At 33.9% G+C, this 18,131-nt stretch overlaps 1 protein-coding gene and 1 long non-coding RNA gene across 5 annotated transcripts in view; one reads left to right on the forward strand and one right to left on the reverse strand.

Moving 5' to 3' along the window:
* The window catches only part of LOC135137696 (uncharacterized), a 234,463-nt gene that overhangs the window by 56,620 nt on the left and 159,712 nt on the right, over positions 1 to 18,131 (reverse strand). The window lies entirely within an intron of this gene.
* LOC135137774 (uncharacterized) overlaps positions 1 to 18,131 on the forward strand; it is a 48,000-nt gene that overhangs the window by 19,819 nt on the left and 10,050 nt on the right. For all 4 annotated transcript variants that reach the window (XM_064067506.1, XM_064067507.1, XM_064067508.1 and 1 more), the window contains exons 3-4: positions 14,191 to 14,288; positions 16,831 to 16,913. In XM_064067506.1, coding sequence (XP_063923576.1) covers positions 14,191 to 14,288; positions 16,831 to 16,913 — 181 coding nt within the window. The remainder of the gene's footprint in view (positions 1 to 14,190; positions 14,289 to 16,830; positions 16,914 to 18,131) is intronic.

Here is an 18,131-nt window from a genome sequence, read left to right on the forward strand (position 1 = left end):
ATATCTTGGGAATGGTGATACCTAGGAAAAAAAGTATAAGAACCATTTTTGTAGATAATTTTATGAAAAACTATATTTTTGATAAAACTTACCGTCCTCGAGAAAAATTCAAAAAACCAAAAAAAAATACCTTTGACCTTGAATAACTTTTTTAGCACACATGGGATCTATGGGGACTTGTGCCACTTTATTTCTACTGGTCTACCCAAGGTTTCTACCAAAATTCAGCTCTGTCGGAGTTTTTGTTATTTGAAATGTCTATTTTGACCGGACTATGTCTAAATAATAATTATTGGGAAATAGAGGTAAATAAAAAATAAATGCATATCATTACTTGGTCTTAGTACCCGTAATGATAGAAGTCTTGCCTGAATGCCGGTCATTTCCGGATCAGTGGTGGGTCTTAATAAATAAACATATCCAATTTATTTATACATTGCATTTTTACTTCCGGAGCATAAGTTAAGGAAGTATCGTAATCGAGTGCATCGGCCGAATTGCCACTTTCATATTTTCTCGACGTGCCATGCATGACCTCTAGAGCACGAAAAAAGTGGTATCCCGTTTCCGTCTGTCTGTCTGATGTCTGTATCCATTTTTATTAGACAAGTAATCTCTGAAACTACTGGATCGGTTGTTGTCATATTTTTGTAAATGGGAACCACCGTCGGGGGCAGTCAGTGTAGTCCAAACAACGAGAGCTGAATTCAGTTAACAAGTCGAGTCCAACGAGTATCGAGAAAACCCATTGAATGTTGCGCCGGAATTATTTTATACATAATCGCTGTAATAGTCATGTAAATCTGAGTTACTAAGAAATAAATTGTTGACTTTAACCCACGCCGATTTTATTCACCCGTTCAACGTAACACTGGTGTCGGATGTGAGATCTGAAATTAATAACTGATTTTACGACTATTTTCGGGCAGTTTGGACAAGAATTCTGAAGATTTATGCCTATCGAACTAGAGCTCAGACTTCAGCAATGGAGGAAATGATTTGTTGACCACACCACAGTATAGAGATCATTCAGTAGGGGCAACTCGTGTTGGCGCCTTTGATCTTCCTGACCCGAATTTTAAGCCGTCATCGGTGGTCGTTGCCTAAACTATTTCTAGATGTCGCCACCAAATTTAAAGAACGCTTCGACATTGATTAAATACATACAGATAGACCCATGCTATTGTTTGGAGCGAACAGACCAAAGACCGGCGAACAAGAGATGGCGCACCAACAGTTGACCGTCAATCGTCGGCGAATAGCTTGGACCCCAATCGCGTACATAGGCAAGCCACATACAGCGGATAAATCTACCACTCGATAGAGGGCGACGAAAAAAATGTGCAAAAATCTCATAGTAAGCATTTAGATAATTTACAACGTTGCCAGATGAGCCTAACACAACTCTGCCGTTATTTCTAGTCATTTAGATTTTATTTCGTTTAAAAGTTTCTGACAAATAAATGGGATTATTATAATGAATAAATAATACCAACAAATTATTACTTGTTATTTTAAATACTTGTTAGTGCTAATGAAAACCTATATAGTAAATAACGTTATTATAAATACGGTCCGGTAACTCAAATTTTACACTACGAGTGAGATGTTTCAGAACGAGGCGACCATAGGGAGCCGAGTCTTTAATTTCGAAACGAGTACTGCGAAAAGAGTTAACGGACGTAAGTCGCAATGAATTTTATTTCATACTGTCAACATATATTTTTATTCGATAAAATAATTACTATTTTGAGAAAAAGTTCAAATCGAGTCACTTTTTCTGACATCGTTAGCAACCGCTGTTTGGTAAATGTTCCGTAGCGAGTTATCGATACACTTAATTGTATTTACATCATAAAATGTGAAAGAAAATGTCTTATTTTTGAGTTTATGCGGCATATGTTACCCGTTTTTTAAGACATATATGAATGCATATGTTTTGCCTTTAGTATACAGTGCATCTTTTTTAAAAGTGGCCATAGGGATTCCCATATTAAATTTTATACCCCATGTTAACTTATGTTTGAGTAAACATTCAGAGTTGAAATTTTTACTGGATGAAATTTGCGTCATCTTTTGTCGATTTAATGAAAGATTATCCTTTAGATTAAACATTTCTTTTAAAAAATTAAATTATTTGGGTATTTCTGCCGTTAATATTGTAGGCAGCCATGTAAAAATAGACATTTACGTGACATTTCTAAAATTTGATTACTCGTTCGATTACCGGTTTTTACCATTTTTACTGACCGGAATTTGTCAACATGAGGCAGTACACAGTTAAAGAAAAAGCAGAAATGGTCACTGGATACATTAAAGGCTTATCGACAGGAAAAATTGCGCAAAATTCTGCTGCAGCATTTTCACATCGTTCCATACTCAGGAAGGGCAGAATTCAAACATTTTATAACACATTTATAAAAACAAGTTGTCTCGATCGTAGACATCAAAAACGCAATTTCAGTTAAATTATCTTTTATTTTCTTCATTTATGTTTGAATTTGATCACTCCGTTTCCTTCTAAAAACTGCAACAAAGGTGTTTAATAATTAAATTAAAATTATGCTGTCAAAAATGACAAGTCAACATGATAAGTCAAAACCTCCTATGATGTACCTAAACTTTGTAACCAAAATAATGTTTACTTTTTAAAACAGAAATTAACAATTTACTACAAAAAGTGGTAATGGAAATGAAAGTAGAACCCTTGGGCTATTTCCACCGTCAAAATCATCTCTGAGTTTTCACCCTAACAAAAGTTAACATGGGGTCTAATAATTTAACATGGGAATCCCTATGGCCATTTTTAAAAAGATGCACTGTATATCTGCCCGTCTCTAGTCTTATAAATTTTCTAAAAAAAATATAGGAAGTTTTGAGAGAACGCATTTAAAACCATTTTCCTTTGTATTATTACTATTAGTAACAAAAGAGAGCTCACGAAAGCGTAAAAAAAATCCAATGTGTTATTTCCATTTATTTTACTTCATACTGCGTCCAATTTGACGTTTTACTGGATTCGAACGAGTCCGGTAAAATAAAATAACGGACAAGTCCGGTAAAATTGAGCCAAAAAGGACAAGTCTTGTAAAGTGTTACTATGTGTTTAAAGATTTGATGCTGATTTGCACGAATAAACAAATTAAAACATTTGCCAAACAGCGGTTGCTAACGATGTCAGAAAAAGTGACTCGATTTGAATTTTTTCTCAAAATAGTAATTATTTTATCGACTAAAAATATATGTTGATAGTATGCTCGGCTCTCTACGGTCGGCTCGTTCTGAAACCCGTAGTGTAAAATTTGAGTTACCGGATCGTATTTATAATAATAACGTTATTCACTATTTACGTTTTCAGTAGCACTAACAAGTATTTAAAATAACAAGTAATAATTTGTTTGTATTATTTATTCATTATAATAATCCCATTTACTTGTGAGAAACTTTTAAAAGAAATAAAATGACATTCTGTTGGTATGAGAAATAATCCCCTAAAACATTTTTAAGTTTATATGATTACCACCTTAAATTTAAAATTTTCAAAATTAATGTCTATTTGGCATTTGAAAAATCAAATGTTTATTAACTATTTTACCTTTTTGAGTTGCTGAAGTGTTGAATGTGTTTAAAGAACTTGTCAATAATTCAAACAAATTGTAGCACCAGAAGCGTGGAAATGGACAGTAAGGTCAAAAATATATATTATTCAGAAGAAACTTTCGCTGTCGTTCGTGTGTCATATTCTTTCATTACTTGAATTGATAAAAATCTTCAGTTAATGTGCTTTTGACATTTTTATTTGACAAGTTATTTTTAGTTACTAATTTGTCACTAGATTGCAATTTTGCAACATATTGTACAGGTTTTTCGCATCTCACCACTCAGTATACTCAGGTTATTTTTTCCAAATCTGACACTGACAGTGCGGGAGTTTTGCGAACGGATATTATCTGTATGTATTTAATCTTCGATTAAAAGTTTAAAAATTGATTCGTGCACGTGATGATTTGTTGCAGATCTTAATTTATTACTCGCACAATTCACACAATCTTTCTCAGGATACTTGTAGTTCTGTGATGATTATCAAAATAATGTAATAAATACGTATAAAAACAAAGAAATTTCTTTCCAAAAGATAAAAAAAAATACATTTCGAAAATAAAAGAATATATTTAATATTTTCTTTGTATTAAATCTTTCATCTTTGGCATTTGTAAATTTAAAAGAAACATGCATATTTAGTTAAATGCCCATTTCAGGACTGTTTTTTTTTAAGTGTGGTTTCCTGGATGCTAGTCCTGATGGTACTATACCAATATGAAGATACCACAGTGGAATTAAAATGTCGCAAATTGCGCAATTAATTAGTGTCAGTCTAGATTAAAAAAAATCTTTAAAAACTAAAGTGAACAATTAACTTAAAAAACAATAGATAAATATGTGTATCAAGTATAAATTCTGTTTGGTTTGAGATTTTTTTTGCAGTTAATCTTAAAAACCACACAATCTGTTATCTTAAATAATGAATATAAAAATTAAAACTATTGATTTATCGAGAAGAGTGCTGTAATATGTATTTGTATAGTTTATTTCGAATATTTATTATTTATTTCATAATCACCGTTGTTGTCTGTTTGCGACAAATTTTTATGCGAAAAAAGGTGTTATGTGTATGATGATTGATGATCTTTTCCGAGAAGTCCAAAAACCAGAGAGAGAATAAGCGCCCTACAACAGAGATGCCGTGTTGAAATTCCCACTTCTCGGGTAACGACTTTACGTTTTATTAATGTATTTTCTCTTTTGACGCCTGTAAAATTCGACGATATTAGGAAACGTTAATATACATTTTATTTTTTACAATAAACTATAAACAATTAGTAAACAATGGTCCCATCAAAACGTAAAGAATGTTTTTAGAATACAGGGTGATTAACATAATTTTCCGACCCCGACAAACTTTAAATACAACCAGTAAAACATTAGTCATGATTAACTTGATTGAAAAACATTAAGAAATGTGAACTTTTGTTTAGTTTGGACATCCCTCACAAAAGTCAAATAACGTCAATAAATACTGTCATCGATAACATTTTTATTTAGGTAGACACTGAATAAAAGGCCGCTGTACAATAAAAGTAAACAAACCACAGAACTAGTGTAATAAATGTTCAAACTGGTGTCCATTATTTTGTAAACACACTTGAGTGCGCCTCACAAAAGACTGGCAAACTCTTACTAAAACGTCTTTTGTAATTTCTCGGAATGCAGCACGAATTCTTTCTTTCAAAGTTTCCATAAATCCGCTTATTTTAACGCTTGGACCATTGTAACATGGTAGGGATGAAATTGATTGGATTTTAAAATCCGGCAAATGGAAGACTGGCTAATTCCACATTATCTCGAAATTTGTATTCGACTTTTATGGAGATTATTGTCTACGGCTTCGATAACTCTGATTTCATTATCACATCAGGATTCGTTGTAATTCGTCGTCTATTGTTTGGGCCAATTTAGGCGCAGTGTCTTCTCTAGTTGTTTAAAGGTCTTATCTCTAGGAAGCCTAGAGTTTGGCTGATAACATATTTTCCGCTGCTACTGCATTCTTTCTGCACTCGACATAGATCAGCAACATTGGGAATATATTTTGATATTGCAAAACTTTACCAAAAAAAAAGGATTTGTCAAAACCGCTGTCATCTACATTGCCAGGGGTGTCCACATTTCATGGCAAATAAACCTGATCAAAGATAGCAACAGAGTTATGAAAATTGTATGTTGGGTTGCATTTAAAGTTCTTCAGAGTCGGCAAGTTATGTGAATCACGCTGTATATCTGTAAAAATCACATTTAACTGAAAATCGTACGACACGAATACAGGCCAATAAGAGAATAGAATTTCAGACTGTTACCGCAGCAACCAAAAATTTCCTGGAGATTTTTGTCGCCTTCTCACAGAAATTAATAATTGGAATTTTTTTGACAATCACAATTGGGATAAAATTTATTGCTGATTTAAATAAAATACACAAATATTGTAATTATTAATAACATTTTTGTTAGAACAGTATGTGGTATTAGCAGCGGAAAAAATAGTGCTTCCAGATGGACTTTGGCCATAAACTTTCAGCTTTCGTTCCTCTCATTGCATCAATAATTTTTTTATGGTGTTCGGTATCTAACTGTAGGTACGGACGAATAGAATGGACGTTACCGTGCCCTGTAATTTTTATAAGCTGTTCTTCGCCAATCCCTTATTTTGCCAAATTAGAGACAGCTGTTGCTCGTACAGAATGGTTAGTGATCTTAATTTTTTTCGTGTCAATGCCAATCTTTTTGGCTGAGTCAACCATCCACCGAGAAATCTGATTCCTTTCTACAGATGTGTTTTTGTATCATCCTTTTGATAATTTATTCTGCCAATTTGAATTTGGTCTCAAAAAGAATCTAAGGGTGGTGATAAATTTGGTTCTTTTTTCTAATGCTCTTCTGAATCTGAAAAGAAAAATTGTATTCAAGTTCGCTAAGTTTTTCGCTCCTTCTTGAGTTGTTTTCGTATACACAGAGTTATACTCAATACGTCCTGTATTCACACTCATATTATCTTTTTCTTCTAAGAAGTGGTGCACGCAAGAGCTACTTCCTTTGCCCCACGCCAGGCCAACTCGTATCCAATAATGTGAAACAACTTTCGATGCAGACCTTCCGGAGTGTTTTCATTCCATATTGATACCGTGTTTGACAATTCTTCTATTTTTAAAGCAGATGAACTCTGTTTTCTCTTGGTCGGGCTAGTTTGTAAATTGCGTCTTTTTGCGTCACGGGCCGCTCTGGCACCATTAAATTCAATATCCGCAAAAGCATTAAATTTAATTTTAAATTTTTCGTAATACATGTCTTGTAGCTGCTCGTCTGTCGAATTCCACATAACTTTGACCACAGCTTCTTTGTATTCTTTGCCATCTTTCCTTTTCATGTTAACGGCCCAGTCTTTAAGAATGATGGCCAATTCTTCTAATGGTGTGGATTTTCTAGAGCGTATTTTTTTTCTTCCCAAAACATTAAAAATTGAGTCCACTTGCTTCTTTTCGTATTCAGTGGCTGTGTAGAATGCAATGCTTCATCAATATATTGTAAACAAACTGTACCAAATCGCAACATTTTGCAAATGGCAGACAATATTTACGCTTTATGAACGTATTTGTTTACCGTTATTAAGATTATGATATATTGTGTCTAGATCGGTTAGGCACATGAATTTGAATAAAATTACTCAAATTGGGGCTGTTTGTGTCTTGTACGATTTTCTTACCGAATACGCCCTCGTGCATTGATTAACATCCTAAAATTTTATTCTCATGCATTTCAAAAACGTAATTAGCCCACGTGTTCCACTCGGGCTTATTAATACGTTTTTCGAATGTATTCGAAAAAATTTCAGGAAATAATCAATGCACTAAGGATATAAGTGAAATAATTCCCCCGAAAGTCAACCTTAAACCAACAAAGCCAACACGAATCAGTACGAGCACAGTATAGATATCAATCAGTAGAGACAACTCGCTATTTTTACTGACCCGTTTTCATGGGTGGTCGTTTGTCTTGTGACCGTATGAGGGCGCGCAACGCAAAGTACTTCTCTTTCTTACACATTGGGACATTGAACTGCGGTACTTTGGTTGTCTAGTGACTTTAATGTGAAATATTGGAAATTTGGCAGTTTAGTTGCATTGGTTTTGATGATTTAAGGCTGATCTTTCGGTGTAATTATTGCAGTTAATTGTAATTTTCACAGAGACATTTTAAAAAGCGTTGTTCACGTTTTCATAGGACCATTGTTTACTGTTTTTGTAAAAAAATTAAATGTACATATATTGGCGTCTTCTAGTAACGTTGAATTTTACAACCATTTACAGCCATCATGAAAAAGAAATTAATGAAACGTAAAATCGGAATCAGAGAAGCGGGCCACATCTAAATTTCAACACGGCATCTCTGTTATAGGGCGCTTAATTAATTATTTATTATAATAGACTGTGTGGTTTCTAAGATCAACTAGTTACAAAATGTTATTGTTATTACACTATTTTTAAGTCTTTTCCAAAAATTCATTTGCACAAAGTGTAGTAAATTGTGTACACGAATCAATTTTAAAGTGAAGCGTTTGTGATCCTTTTTAAATTGGGTGGCGACATCTAGAAATATTTTGGGCAACGACCACCGATGACGGCTTAAAATTCGGGTCATAAAGATCAAAGGCGCCGACACGAGTTGTCTCTACTGATTGATCTCTATACTGTGGTACGAGCCCGACTGAATTGGAAATGCAACCCAAAATACACCATCCAAGCTTAATTGGATATTTTTTTAAGTTTTATCATGGCCGACTAGTATAAAGATTATGGCCTGTCCAAGGGTACCATACGTGCTGCCATCTATTAATAATTCAAAAACGACAAAAGAATTATTAACACTTTTTGAAAGGCACAAAGGCATTCATACCGAAACAAACGACCATTACACGTTTTGAAGTCTCATAATGTTAAATCAAATAAAAATTTTGCTAAATTATTAAGTGTAATTATTAATAGATGGCAGCACGTATGGTACCTCTTCATAGATAACATAATACAAATATAGAACGCAAACTACCTATCTTTTTTTTCCCCTCAAACGCTAGCACCATCTGTTGATTTGTGGAGGGTGTAAAATAGCATAGCCTGCTAGGTCTTACTGCGCATCTGTATTTAATTCTTTTTAGCAATTCTGATTTTTAAGATTTTGAAATAAATAGATATTACAATATGAGAAAAGTTTTATTTTATATTTTTCATATGCAATTTCTTTTTGTACATTTCCACGGCAGCCTTATAAATTTTGTTTTTATGTAATGAACACCTAGTGTCTTTACCACTTAAAATTAGATTAGCTCCTTTAACAAACATAAATATCGTTAAGTTGACTATTTTATTTACAATTTCCTCTTCAATTTTGTGTCTGTGTTCACAAGTAAATGAAAATTTAACGCGATTGGAAACTACTACTAAAATTTTGTTTTTAATATTATTGGGACAAGTTATATTACCTAATACTATTCTTGCTATGTTATAAACCTTGTTAATACTTTTTATAAAGTCGGGATTACAGTACTGCAATTTTCTCCGTTCAGAATTATATTCTCTCTCATTTACTAATTTATGACACTTTTCATTCTCATTATATGGGCAAATAATTTTTGATCTGCAGTGTTCACAGTTTAAGTTTTTTAAGGTTTTGACGATCCAGCCAGAGACGTAACCTATTATGCTTTTGTGAATTTCTTTTTCTAACTGAAAATCAAGAAGTCCTGAAATATATTTATCCACATTAAATACTTCGGTTGAAATTTCATGACTTTTGCAACTGATATTTTTTATGTTGTCTACTAAGTTTCTAATATTGAATAAATCTGGAACATTAGTTTCCTCGCAGTTTGTCCCTATTGCTTTTGATCCAAAAAATTCTCGTATCATGAGTGATTTAAAACTATCTCTAAACTGTAATGCTGTGGGATTAATAGCCTGATTTCGTTGATTTCTAATTCTGCCAAAATAATTTTCTATAATGTCTTGATTTAGAGATCTAGTTAAAAAAAATTTTGATTTTCCTTCATAAATCAGTATTTCATACAATTCTAAAAATCCTTCCAAAGTGTATATCCAATTTTTCAAACTTGGCGGCACAATTTTCTTTCCATTTTTGTCAATAAAATACATATTTTTCAAATTTTGAATCGCTTCTTTCCAAAATGTTGTATGCCCAGAATTTTTGAACACACCACCGCGAAGAGGCTTGCCAGCATGTGAACGAAGTGTGCCACCATTCACACTATCGAAAAGTTTATCAAAAAAATTGACGATTTTCGCCGTTCCTAGAGCTTGTTCTTGAAGCTGACCTAATACACAACATATTTAGTCGGATTAAAATTAAATATAGTCAAAAACATACCAGTTTTAACTAATAAAGAAATAGTTGAGGCCATAGAATGGCTAAGAAGCTGAGTAGCGTAGCAGACTTTCATTTTTGGTATTTTATTGGTAATAACATGTAAATCAGTAATCTTTTGCAGAGCTCGTAATTCACCACAAGGCTGATCATTGAAATAAGCGTCTAAAATATGTTTCCATTCCGCTTTCAAAATTTCATTATTCGTTTCCCATACCAAATCTTTAGTTAATAAATTATTTCTAACACCCTTGATAAGATGTGGTGGATCATACAGAGGAATAATTTCGTCATTACCAATTATAATTCTTCTTTTTATTGTTTCGTTACGGCTTTTATAAATTTGTTGCGATTGTTTTAATAAGAAATTTATAGCAGCTTGATTTGGTTTTCCTTGATCACAGATTATTGCTTTGACTTTTAACCCACAATTTTGAACTTCAGTGACTATCAGTTTTATTACATCGACTAAGACATTGGATTTTGTGGCTGATGACGAGAATCTAAATAACATGGGCTGTTGCCATTTTTTAAAAATCCCACGAAGATAAAACACTAGAACGTGATCTGCAATTTTCAGGTCTGACGTATTTTCATCCAAGTCTTGAAAACCATAAAACTGATCATTGCTTTTATCATAATCTAGATGCGGCATTATCGACATTTCATCGAAAACGACAGAACACATTTTGTCTCGGTTTCTCAATTTTGAAACTGCTTGTTTTAAATTATCAAATATTAGTTTATTGTAGCCTGCATTTAAGGGTACTTTGTTCAACATTGACATAATTGTATGTCGCGTAGGCAGCGCAAATAGCTGTCTTAATTTCGTGTAAGCTCTCCCAGACTGTTTATATAACGCTAGTGCTAACACTTTTTCATCAGTGGTATACCTGCGGCCTTTAGTTTTAATATTTCGTTTTCTTAATTGAGATAAACAGAAATTGACTGCGGTGTCATCCAGAACCTTGCTGTTTAGTTTCATATCAAATTGTAAAGCTAATTTCAAACGTTGACGATATTCTGCTGCCCGAGATTTACTTTTTCGTGCTGCCTTCTTGTATTTTAAACAAGAGTGATGAATCATTTCAGCTACAGGAGATAGATTCCTTTTCCTTGTCGATTTAGTATCTTTTAAAGTCTCACATGTTGTTTTTCTATTCATAGTACTGCTTGAAGTGGTGGTTATAGGAGCATCAGGAACATTATTTACGGCAGGCAAAGGCAACGCCTGTATGGGTAGTTGAATCACGAAATCATTTTGAATTTCAACAGATCGCGTTAAAACTGTCGAAGCTGCAGAACTTATTGTCGAATTCCCATTTTCTAAAAGAACTAATTATTGCACTATATTTGAAATTTTTTACTTTACCTGAAGGAATGTGCAACACAGATACCGCGGTACTTTGAAGTTTATTATTACTGGAGAAATCATTAGCATTAAAGTGTAAATTACAAACCGTGTGCTGGTTATACACCTTTAAGGGGTCAATTTGTACCAAACGGGAATTACCGCATCGTTGTATCCACATATCAAAACGTGCCCGATCTTTTTTGGGATTGGGAAACCTGTGGCGCGTGCCTGTCGTGTTGTAACAAGTATGCACGCTGCAAATTCTCATTTTTTCTTGTCTAGAATGTTACTAATAGTGTAATATTGATTAAACTGACGTTAACAAACTATAACATTCAATTTTAATGACATTATTTGGATTCTTTGAATTTTTTTTTTCATGGCCAAATAGATTGCTACAATTTTGCAACTATTGCGCCCTCTGATGGGCTGTGGTTGGTTCGTAAGAGTAACTGACGACATGATTAAGTTTTCATTCTATATCTTCTTATATATATTATATATATAAATCTCGTGTCACAATGTTTGTCCTCAATGGACTCCTAAACCACTTAATCGATTATAATAAAATTCGCACACCATGTGCAGTTCGATCCAACTTGAGAGATAGGATAGTTTAAATCTCAAATTATAGTCGCAATTTTAATTTATTGCTAATTATTTGTCTGTTATTATTTGACAGTCACAATTATCTGTTAACTCCAAATGATTCTAACAGATGTCGATACCTTTCGACTGGGTTGAGTAAGTAATCAATAGATGGCGCTGCTATGGTAAATCTACGAACGTGTCATATAAGCTACATTTTAACAGCATAATTACAACGTGTTGTTGACGCTATAAAATTAATTAAATTTATTTTGTAGTGAACGAAATATTGTCTTCAACGTACTTCCCCTTCAAATCTCAATCCAGTGAATTTGTATACCAACATCAACATTTTCGTCTTTGTTCGTAAATAATTTCATTGTACTAAAGGGTTATAGTAGTAGAAAGTCAAATAAGGAGATCACCATATTTTTTTACAAATACCATCTGTGTGAAAAAGCATAGTGGACTCCGTGACTGATGTTCTCTTATTGTTCCTCTTAGATTGTTTACTATAATGTAATATAACAAAAACTTTAGCCACAGCAACGCGTGGCCGGGTCAGCTAGTACGATAGTATATTATTATGTTATCTATGTACCTCTTGGACAGGCCATAATCTTATACTAGTCGGCCATGGTTTTATAAATTCTTTTTTCAAAAATAAACATAGAGGGCAATTTTGACTTTTGTTAACTTTTGAGAAAAAACCTCAATTGATTTGAAACTTCAAAAAGATTTTTTATTAACATCAAGAAATTGAAAAGAGCTAATCGTTGTCCGTAATCTGCCGGCTTTAATTCTTGCACTACGGTCAGGTGGTAGAGATGAAATTTGTTGACTTTCAAAATCCCGCTGACGGAGGCTACACTAACACCTACTGCAACGGCCACTGTTTTTCGACTCACGTGAGGGTCATTTTCGGGGCCGGTAGTTGTACTCTGCCTTGGTTTTTTAATTGGTGGCCAACTCTCCCGTAACGACATTTCCGGCTTTTAAAGATTTTGTTGGTAGGTGCTCTTTTCTGCGGATAATGTTCCGCATACATTCTAGCTGCCAAAGAACCGTTCTTCGTGCATTCCCCATAAATGAGAATCAGATCCGTTTTAACGATATTTGAAATTTAAAAGAGGCATCCAAGTAAGTTTTGAATTTGTATTTTGGGTTGCATTTTTAATTATTGCAGGCTCGTACTCATTCGTGTAATGCCCTGTATGTAATGTGAGGTTATTTCCGTTTTTCCTTCTTATCTTTAAAAGGGAAGAAAACTTGAATTGTTTCTCTGTAAACAACGAAGTTTTTTATTAAAGTACTTAATCTAATTACTAATCCTACCTATAAACAACAAAGAAACAACAATCAATGTTATTATTCATAATATTTTACATCATTATATGAAATCTGACTTGCTTCGTCACTCATTGCCACATGCAATAATTAATCATCCCATTCAGAGATCTAACTTACCAACCTAATTGCGAGGTTAGATTCAATAAGAGTGAGGGTACTTAATCCTTACCCTTACATATATATATATATATATTTTGTACATTTTTGATACGATTTATTCGGCAAAATTTTGAGATGACGTCATCAATTTTTTGGGATGGGATGAACGAATATATTTTGCTTAACGATTTACCATGATTAGGATAATCTTAAAATATTTACAAGATTTCCGAGCATTCGGTTTTGAAGTTTCAAAGTTATGTTGCAAAATATTGATATTCAGTTTTGAATTTTTTACAAAAATTCTGGATGTCTAGGGTGAAAATTCTACACAACTGCACACACCACAAGTGCAGGAGTATCTTATTTTATGAAATTTAAAAAAACTTTTTATTTTAAATTTTGGTGTCGACGTCTTCCTATTGGTGGTGGGGACGATTAACCAAATTTTAGTTAGTATTTAACCATCTCCATGATATTCCTGATATACAAAATTTGACAACAATCGCTCCAGTAGTTTCGGAGATTACTTGTCTAATAAAAATGAATACCAACAGACAGACAGACGAAAACGGGAGACCATTTTTTTCGTACTATGGAGGTCATGACACATCGAGAAAATATGAAAGTGGCAATTCGGCCGATGGAGTCGATTACTATACTTCCTTATAGAGATTATTAAAAATTTTAGACGTGACCTTCAAGACCTTCACTCATTGGTTAATGATATATATACAATTAATATTATTATTATTATTATTGATATTATTATTTTGCACTGTTTTCATTTAACGAATATTTTCTTTGTTTTTCAGAATTTTGAGATAGTAAATCTCAAGCAGCAAATAGCAGAACTTTCGAAACTTGTTGACTTTGAACAAAGAGTTACGCAAAGACTTCAAATTTCTAACAAGTAAGTAGTTGTAATTTATTTGGTTATGCGAACCCCATCTTGAGTCATTTGGCCCCATTGCGAAAAATTATAGCAATTTAACTAACAAATTTATAAGATCATTCAAGGAAGCAGTATTTGTATTTCTGCCAAGTATTTTATACTTATAATTTGTATTTAATAGAACGTTTATTCGCACAACACCGAAAACACAAAATATTTGTCGAGGCGTTTCGCCAACCACTTTGGCATTATTTAGACAAAGCTAAACTCTGTATTTGTTCGACTGCATTTCAAGGGCGAGAGAAGTTGTATATAAGTAACTTTTGACCACATTTTTGTTCAACATTCAGATGATGTATCATACTTTACTTAGACTACAACACCCAAGGTTTGTTTTTTGGTCAACGATATTCAAATTTTCTTTAAAATGTTACCTTAACCCATGTTCCACCACTGATGCTTGTGTTTATTTGGACGAATTGTTTATATGCCGCGCGACGGTTACTCCGCCGATAAGCAAATGACCCAGTATACGGTATTCTTTTAAAGTTTCCTGGAGAGACCTTTTTATGCATTCATTAATGAATCTACTTTAATTTTGTTTATTACATCTACTGCATTGATCCTTATCTACCAACAATAATGGAAAAATATGAATGCGTTGTAAAGCACATGGATAACTACAGTGTAATAATAACAGTTACCTATTATTGTATTTCCACATTGTGAAAATGGGATGTGTTGTTTCTGATTTGAAGTAAAAAAAAAAAGTTGGACACGCCGGGAGTCATACCTGGCCTTCCGTTTGGAAACCAGACTCTCGTATAGCTAAGCTATTTTCTATGTTTACTAAGCGACGTATTATGTGGTAAAAGAACAGTGTTGTTGAGCAATAATAATATTAATAATAAACAGAAGCAGGGTGGATTCACAAAACACAAGTGTGGGGGTATAATATTTTATGAAATTTAAGATATATGAATTATACAAGATTTTGGGGATCTCATCACGTTGTTGGTGGGAATGATTAGACAAATTTTGGTTAACGTTTTACAATCTACATGATATTCCTAATATAAAAAGAAAATTTTACAATAATCGGCCCAATATTTTCGGAAATTACCCGAAACTTCCAGATTTTTGGCAAAAAAAAACAAAATTATAAAACAACGTTTTGCAATTTAATTTTGAATCTGCAAAACCGAATGCTTTGAAATCTTGCAGACGTTTTAAAGTTGTGATAAGCATGATAAATGTTTAATCAAAATATATTTACTTATTCCCTCCAAATAATTAATGACGTCAGCTCAAAATTTTGCCGAATAAATCCTATCTAAAATGTGCAGATCAGTCTATACTTGTAATTTGTTATGGCATCAATATTTTTTAGATTTGCTTATGCAAGGTGACTCAAAAAAATTAATGAATCAGTCAATTTATTGTATTAAATAAATCAAGAATTGTAAAACTAAATACTTTGAAATCTTGCAGACGTTTTAATGTTACTGTAAGCATGGTAAATTGTTAAACAAAATGTATTTTGATTTATTTGATTCCCCCCAAAAAATTGATGACGTCATCTTAAAATTTTGCCGAATATGCAAAATATTATGAGCTTTTACTTGTGATTTATCATTGCATTCAGATTTCTTAGATTTGGTTATACAGGTGCTTCAAAAAAATTAATGGATGAGGAGCGGCTCACTCCATTTTCCCAAAAAATTTTTGAAATACAATACTATTATTTTTAGTATTACACTGCAGTAATGTTGATACACATGTTCTCGCAAAAATGTCGAAAAATTGTGTAAAGGAAAAATCAACGCAAAAATGCTGGATATGTTTCATTGTACTTCAGGAGCGGGGGAAGTTTTGTCGAAACAACTTCGGCCATTTTTTTTAATGTAATGCACTAATTCGTGAGAAATTAGTGATTTGCTACAGTTTGGCGTAACGACGTATAGGATTTTCTTGTATTTCCAAAAGCACATTTAAGTCAATATTTTCGTCTTTAATTTTTTTCTAAACGACCAAACTGTCTACGAGAAAATGCATGTCTGCCTGGATAAGATTGCTGGTACAACAATGCCAAAGCACGGACTGAATTTCGAAATTCCAGTTTCTCAATTTGTGCACTAAACATTTTAAATAATGCGATCAAACGCACAAATATTCAAAAAATTGACATTGACAGATATGTATGACGTATGCCTCCTTGATTTAGGCAATATTTTATTAGTGCAACAAACTGCATATATAATTATTGTTAGTTTTAATTTTTTTTTGGTTGCTGCAATTATGCTGTACCGTAACATCGTTGGATGTATGTATCAATTTAAAATAAAAAATTTGAATATTGTTACGATAATCAAGAAAGCTACATTTTTTTTTCAGTCCAAAATGTAGTACTCATACAGCCATTAAGTTTGAGATATGATATATTGTTGTGTGATTGTTAATAAAGGCACTACGAGCCGCGGCGCTTTTTGCCATCCCCCTGTATATATAAAATGAACAACAGCAATTGATATGAATCCTCACTGACTTTTTACAATTACAGCAAAGTTCATCTCATCAGTCCAGAAGAAAACATATACTTCAGTTATAGTGGAAATGACAGAATTTTTATCAGTCTTCAAAAATGTAAGTAGCGGAATTTAATTTTTTTAACCTTATACGTTTAGTAACATTTTCTATCGCGAAAAATTTTAAACGGCCTCTGATTCTCCGTTGTGGACCGACCGTTTCCAATGTAGGACGGAAAACATGTGGGGTCATAAATAACTTTTGAGTGGACCTCTTTTGTCGACACTTTTTTAAGAATGGTTTAATGCGACATGCTTGCGTGCCCCCGCCTATCATTCTACTTCCACGGTTGCAACGAAACCGCGGGTTGATCGGCGACGGCGACGGTGACGATGAAAGCGACGGTGACGGTGACGGCGACGGCACCGGTCTTGCCGATATCTTGGGGTGTGACATACACCGGAGTCGCGCCCTGGACCGACCAGTGCCGCTGAAGACACATCTAGGCGGTCTAGGCGATATGGTCGCCTCCACATCACAGGAATGGCGCTTTCAACGGGGGCGGTTTGCTCTCGCGCCCGTGACCCTGTCTCGTGAGAAACCGTGACAATAATAAATAGTACTGCGGTGAAGATTTAAAATAACCGACTTTTATTGCCTCCCAGCAGCTACACGACTAAATAAAACTTATCGGCTAAAGAAATTAATACTGTTAAAGAAAGACAAAATAACAATCATGGTCATTTCATCCCTGTCGACGGCTCCCTCACTGGACGGGCTCCGAGTTCTGTGGTGACGACACCGAAACGGAGAAAGCACGGGCACAGTACCCCGACAGGGAGACTGGTCACGCGGTCACGATGACCCAACGGTTTAGCATACGGGCGTGGATAAAAAGAGAATAGGGGCGGTGTAACGATTCGTAAGTTTGGGGGTAGAGAACGATATCGCGCAGGACCTAACTCGTTACTTACGGGTCGGAACGTCGGTAACGGCGCCTGCAATTCCAAAGAATTTTCCGCGTTCTTCCACAAACAGCAAAATCTGTTCAATCTTCCACCAACTCCTCTCACAGACGAATATTTTGTTTACGGATTCACCCTCGACTCTTGGTTTCTTATCACGGTTTTCGGTCGGCGAAAATACGCTTCGGTACATTTTGCCTTCTAATGTAACAATTGTTACCAATAGATTATCATCTTCGATATTGTTCATACACAAAGAAAACAAGCTCCTCACTTCGGGAAAATGGGGTGAATCTCCCTTGATTTAATCAATACAATAAATTGCCTCATTCATTAATTTTTTTGATCTACGCTGTATAAGCAATACCGA

The sequence above is a fragment of the Zophobas morio genome, unplaced genomic scaffold, assembly GCF_036711695.1.
Source record: "Zophobas morio isolate AGI-343-1 ecotype UQ-CSIRO unplaced genomic scaffold, CSIRO_AGI_Zmor_V1 ptg000029l, whole genome shotgun sequence".
Classification (NCBI taxonomy): Eukaryota; Metazoa; Arthropoda; class Insecta; order Coleoptera; family Tenebrionidae; genus Zophobas; species Zophobas morio.